Below are 6,096 nucleotides of genomic sequence, written 5' to 3'. Positions count from 1 at the left end.
GGGGTGGGGTGGGCCAGGAGGGGCGCTCGCGTCACGTGCGCGCGCAGGGGCGGTAATAAATGCCCGCGAGCGCGAGGGAGCGGCGGAAGCGCTCGGCGCCTGGCTTTGCGCGCGCGGGTGCACCGATCAAGAGTGCGAGGTCGCCACCGGCCGTCGCCGCCGAACCCGGCTAGAGTCCCCGCCCCTTGCTCCTGCAGATAATGCTCAAAGACGCTCGGGCGCCCACCCTGGCAAACTGACGAGACAGCTAGCTCCCTTTCCGCCCTGACTGCATGGTCTAACTTTGGAGCGCTTTGCCTGCCACTTCTTCCAGGGTGCAGGGAACCGCGGAGGCAGAGCCTCGCGTCCCGCTGCAGTCTGCGCCCTCGTCGCCTCCGGACGCGCAGTGCCCGGGTCCTTCCCCAACGGGGCGCTCTGTTTGCAGCAGTGTGTGAGGACTCGGGGCGGCTGCGGAGGCCGCCGTCCCGCTCGGCTCAGCTCTCCCCGGGAACTTCACACTGGAGAGGTAAGGGCGATTCTAAAATGCATCGCTGAGGGGTCAAGCTGCCAACTTTTCCCATCTCATTTTTTTCTTTTAAAACCCTACTTAAAAAAAAAAAAAAGGCAACTTGTAGAGAATGGTCAGGCACGGAGGTTGGGTGGGCTACTCGGCAAGCAGCGGCATTGGAGAATAGCGGAGGCTTGTTCTTGTAAGGGACTTTGTGGGTGCACCTCCCTCTGTCGCGCGCTTTCCTTTCGGGTTAAATGAATAGTGTGCGCCTGCAGTGTATGGGAGGAAAACTCTGAGGTTGCCGGGGAGCCGCTGGCTTTCTCGGGTGCAGGCCACACGTTAGGCACAAACTTTCCAGGAAATAATGATTGAGTTCTTGACCAGCGTCCGGGTAAGAGATTTCTCCCAGTGACCGGAACCATTCATTCTCAGTAGTTCACGGCCCCTCTGGATGTACCCATGGATACATGTATGAATAGCCTTTTATTAAGACATTCATCCTCAATTTGAGACTACTGTGGGCATTATGAATGTTGTGAACCAGCGATGGGACAATGGAATAAAATATGCCTTAAATGAAAAATAATACCTTAAGACTCACTATAGAGAAACGTGGACCTCTAGACTGAAATAAAACATTCTAGATAGATAACATCTTTTGCAGACTATTTGTAATATATAGCAATTACATCTTGTAATTCAAATAGTATTTCCAAGCTTTGACTCTTCTGGGCTACTTTTGCCACTTAATTTTGGCCTTCCGGATATTACCTTGCGAAAACATAGTTGTCTGTTTTGTGGAAACATACATTGTGAAAAGTCTTCTGGAAGAAAAAAATGGGTTGGGGAAAAGTTATTTCAAAAGCTGGTGTCCATTTGTTGGTGTTATGTAGACAAGTCAAAGTGGCATACTTTCGTTGTAACTTTTGCTTTTGTTATTAAAAAATTAATATCAGCCTGTATTTTCATCTTAATCGCATGACATGTCGTTATAGCCAAAAGGAGTGGAAGAGCCTGTCTTGGAGATTTTCCCGGGGAAATCCTGAGGTCATTCATTATGAAGTGTACTGCGCGGGAGTGGCTCAGAGTAACCACAGTGCTATTCATGGCTAGAGCAATTCCAGCCATGGTGGTTCCTAATGCCACTTTATTGGAGAAACTTTTGGAAAAGTACATGGATGAGGATGGTGAGTGGTGGTCGGCCAAGCAAAGAGGGAAGAGGGCCATCACAGACAATGACATGGAGAGTATCTTGGACCTTCATAATAAATTACGAAGTCAGGTGTATCCAACAGCTTCTAATATGGAGTATATGGTAAGGAAATTTTTCAAGTGGTATGTACAAAAGAAATGTTTATTTATGGTCACCATGGTTAAATTTTCTCTTGCTATTCTTTAATCTTTAACCATTTGTCCAGTATGGAATTAAAAAAAAAAGATTTTCTTTGAGGGTGTCTGACTCTGCATCTTCTTTTATTAGCATTCCTCCTGTTTCTAAGAGCTCTTGGAATTTCAGAGTAGAATTAAATAGCTTTAGATGCAATGTTCCTACTAAGTGCTCTAATTTCGACTTCTACCAGAAGGTTACTAATACTGAGAATGCTGAATAGTTGGTGTATTTGCTTTTAAGTGGCTCAGTAGACAAATTGCTTCCTAATTCCTAACTGATAGAGCCTTCTTATGAATAGTGGATATTCTCCATTTAGGTGCTGATACACACACACACACACACACACACACACACACACACACACACACACACAGTTTCGGATGGGCCTTTGTTTCTTACAAATATGTAAATAACATTGTAAAAGATACATTTCTATGGTTGCTATATGTTAAAGACTACTTTGGCAATGTCTTTTCTTTCTGGATTTATTATTTGTGAACTTTGAAGTATGAAAATAAGCCTGGGCAAATGATTAAATAAAAATATGCAACTGATCCTTAATGACCTTATACTCACTCTTAAAGTAAATTAGCAAGTTTGAGAAACAAAATTACTTCTTTAAAACTATCAACATATAATTTAATATACTATTATTTCATACCCTGAATATTTAGAAAACTTAAAAAAAAATCTATTATATTACTTCCATGAATTAGGAATGCACTAGTAAAGCCTGATAATATATCATTGTTGGTGATGGCAAAGTTTATTTAATGAAAATTGGAAATCACATTTCTCCTTGGGGTACGTTGTAGGTTGCAGTTAATTTTAACACATTCTAGTTTTCCTATTTTTCTTCATTTACATTAGTTTTGATGGATATTCTTCATTTAGGTAGCTTCCATGAAACATGGAAATTCTAAGTTCCCATTACCCCATTACAAAATACCCCATTATGTTAACTTCTACTGGAAAAAAAATTTTATCCTAAAGAGAGTAGGTAGCACTGAAAAGAACTAATCAGACATTAAGAATTGGGACCCAGGAATCAGGCTGTATGGGTTTTATTTATGGCACTGACACCTACTAGGTGACACTTAATTTCTCTTTACTTGAATGTCCTTGTATGTGGTATGTGCACTCACTTCAAGGGATTGTTGTGAAGATTAAATGAGATAAAAAGTTCAGCTCCTTATCAGGCATACTGCAAGGTCTCAGTAAATGTTCCTAAAACATATATTCTTAATTTTATGTCCCCTCATACTGTTTAAATATGATATTCAAGGAAGTTGTTAGCTCTTTTCAAAATTCTGTGCAGGATATGACATCTGTAACGTCTCATATTTCTGCTTCTTGTGTATTTTAAAGTGTTTGCCCAAAGTGAAAAATTCTATGACTTCTTCATCTGTGAGACTTCAAACAGAAAAGCCGATTATGGAGTCTTTCCAACCAGGCCACTGTGTGCTTATTCCATGTGGATAGATATTCAGTTGCATTTTATTTCAAATAAGGAAGAACTTGGAAGTTCAAACCCACAAAAAGAAATCTGAGAATATTTGTATGTGTTTTAAGTAATATGGAAATCATGAAGGAACAGTTCTTTGATTCGTTTTCATGTCTGACTTCCAAAAAAAATAACTGCTTATTGTATGATGTCTGGTGTGGGATGTTTATATGAGTTTCATTTCAGTTTCACTGGTTTCGTTCTATCCTTGAAATGTAGATTCAGAAACCAGCCAGGGTTTATATTGTGTTGCCCTTAGATACTGTTAGCACTGGAACGGGGTCTCAGCCATTAACTAGGCTGCAGAGGAGTACGTTACCCAACAGTAATACTGGAATGCATTTTCTAGAATACACATCTAAGGGAAGTCTAAAATAACAATTCCATTTTATTTGAAATACTGTTGATTTAAGTATTTAATAGCAATGTAATTATAAATGTAGATCATTCTTATAAAAATACAGTTTATTCAGTTACTTAAAGTGTATTTATGTGAGAAAACAAAATTAAAAATGGCTAAAGAGCTATTTCCTGTAAAATCTGCAATGTTCTATGATAAGTGCTACCTCTGTTGGCCACTTGTACCCTATGTGTCATTTCATGTTAAACGCTTGAATAGCCAGTTACCTTATTTACACTTAGTGTGTATTTTACTTTATTCTTTGTCTTTGAACCTATGGCAGCCAAGTTACATCCACACTTACTAACATTACATCCCTATATCCCTGCCCCTAAATTGTAGTGTTAAAAATTGAGAATGAAAAGTCATATCTTCCCTTGAAGAGCTTATGGGTTGATCGAGAAGAAAGAATAGACACATTTGACACATTTCTAGTAAGCAAGGACACAGTCTTTGTTTATGTGTATGAATAATGCCAAGGGAGCACAGAATAATGGAACATTCCTAATTGTGAGAGTTAATCAATGGGGAAGGTGAGCTACATGTTGTTTCTAAAAGGTGGTCAGGGACATGAATTGTAAGAAAGGGTGGAACGTAGACGTCATTTAGAGGAAGAGGAACAGAAAAACACAGGGTGGCAGGAATTGTCAGGGTAGTTGTAAGGAATGGGAAGCAGATTAGGTTGATGAAAGTTCAGATCTTGTGGCAGAATTAGGAAGCAGAGAAATGAATTGTTGGTGATAGAAACCAGTAATCCTGAGGAAGGAGATTACCTACATTTACTTTAGGGTAAATTGAGAAACAGGGGCTTTTATGTCATCCAGTGAACCCGTTGCCTCCAGATTTTGGAGGAAGAAATACTAAGAATTGTTTTTCTCATTGGTAAAATCAGTGAAAGAATACAAACTTCACAGGTTGTAATGAGATAAGACATTTGATACTTGTGAACAGATTCACTTTCTTCAAGCCTTCCCTTCCATGGGTTTTAAGACCCTATTGCTTGGTTCTTTCATCCCCATGTCTGTATTTTCTGTCCATCTCTTAAAAGTTTGTTCCCTAGGTTTTCACTTTTGTCCTTCTCCCTGCCTACAGGGCCTTACCTACTCCTTTGACTTTAAGTACCATTGTACCTTTGTGGCTCTGTATTCTATATCCCCCCCCAACGACACTGTCTTTAAGTTTCATTTTCCTATTTCGTACTGCCCATTGGATCATATCCATGTGATATTACTCCACAGTTACATCAAGCCAAAAATGTCTAAAAAGAAACCTAACTGCCTTATCCTTTCCCCCCACCCTCAACTCTCTACCTACCTTCCTTCCTGGGTTCTTTCCCAGTGAATCTCATCAACATCTGCTCAGTTGTCTCTAAGAATCATACAAAACTCCTGCCCCCAAATTGGACACATTCTCAATTCCCACCATTCATTTCTGTGTAACATACACACGTAAACATTACTTGCCAAGTTTTATAGATTCTGTCTGAAATGTCTTTCGAATCCATCTCTTCTATTTCATCGTAATATTTGCTCGTTATCTCACACCTACCTTGGTACTACAGCTTTCCACCTAGCAGACCATACCAATCTCTTCCTACTTTATTTCTAATTTAGCCCACTCTCCTCACTGCTACTACAGCTGACTTTTCCCCTCACACAAATCTATGCTGGTTGCTCAGCTGCACAAAAGTTCTTTTGACTCCAGGCTGCTCACAAGTTAAAGTCCACCATGATTAGCTTCTAAATGGAAGCACATGTAGTGCAGTCTGCTCCATAGCTGTTGATTTCCTTGTGCATATTTAAACCTGTGTTCACATTGAACTACTTGCTGTTCTTAAAGATGGTTATGCTTCCTCATGCCTCTGTACTTCTTTACTCGTTTAGTGGCCCGTGTGCCTGGAATACCAGTCTATCTCCTCCTAACAGACTTTTTTTACTTATCCTCCAAGATTAAATGCAAACATTGTCTTTTCTATAAAACTTCCTCTGATATACCCATTCCTCTGCCCCACTCCTAAAGTACTTTATTGAAGCCTATTTATAGTATTAAAGTTTTGTTGCAGTGAAATATTTACATGTCTGTTTTCCTTTCCAAGACTTTGAATTCCTAGAAGGGTATGGATCATACCTTATTTATCTTTGTAACCCAGAGCCTGGTGCATAGAAGAAGTACTCAGTTAATGTTTGTTGATTGAATATTGTTGAATGTTCGATAAATATGTGTTGAATGAATGGATGAATGAAAGAATAGGTAAGATCATACAGGAGACAAATAACAGAGGACAGGTAAGAAAGAGGAATTATAGGCCGGGC

At 39.9% G+C, this 6,096-nt stretch overlaps 1 protein-coding gene across 1 annotated transcript in view; it reads left to right on the top strand.

Annotated features, from left to right (window-relative positions):
* The first annotated feature begins 85 nt into the window (after positions 1-85).
* Positions 86-6,096, top strand: part of CRISPLD1 (cysteine-rich secretory protein LCCL domain containing 1) — a 75,093-nt gene continuing 69,082 nt past the window's right edge. The window contains exons 1-2 of the mRNA XM_012663100.1: positions 86-505; positions 1,486-1,805. Coding sequence (XP_012518554.1) covers positions 1,548-1,805 — 258 coding nt within the window. The 5' untranslated portion in view covers positions 86-505; positions 1,486-1,547. The remainder of the gene's footprint in view (positions 506-1,485; positions 1,806-6,096) is intronic.

The sequence above is a fragment of the Propithecus coquereli genome, unplaced genomic scaffold, assembly GCF_000956105.1.
Source record: "Propithecus coquereli isolate 6110/MARCELLA unplaced genomic scaffold, Pcoq_1.0 Scaffold8, whole genome shotgun sequence".
NCBI classification, from domain to species: Eukaryota; Metazoa; Chordata; class Mammalia; order Primates; family Indriidae; genus Propithecus; species Propithecus coquereli.
This window is presented reverse-complemented; position numbering and strand designations above follow the sequence as displayed.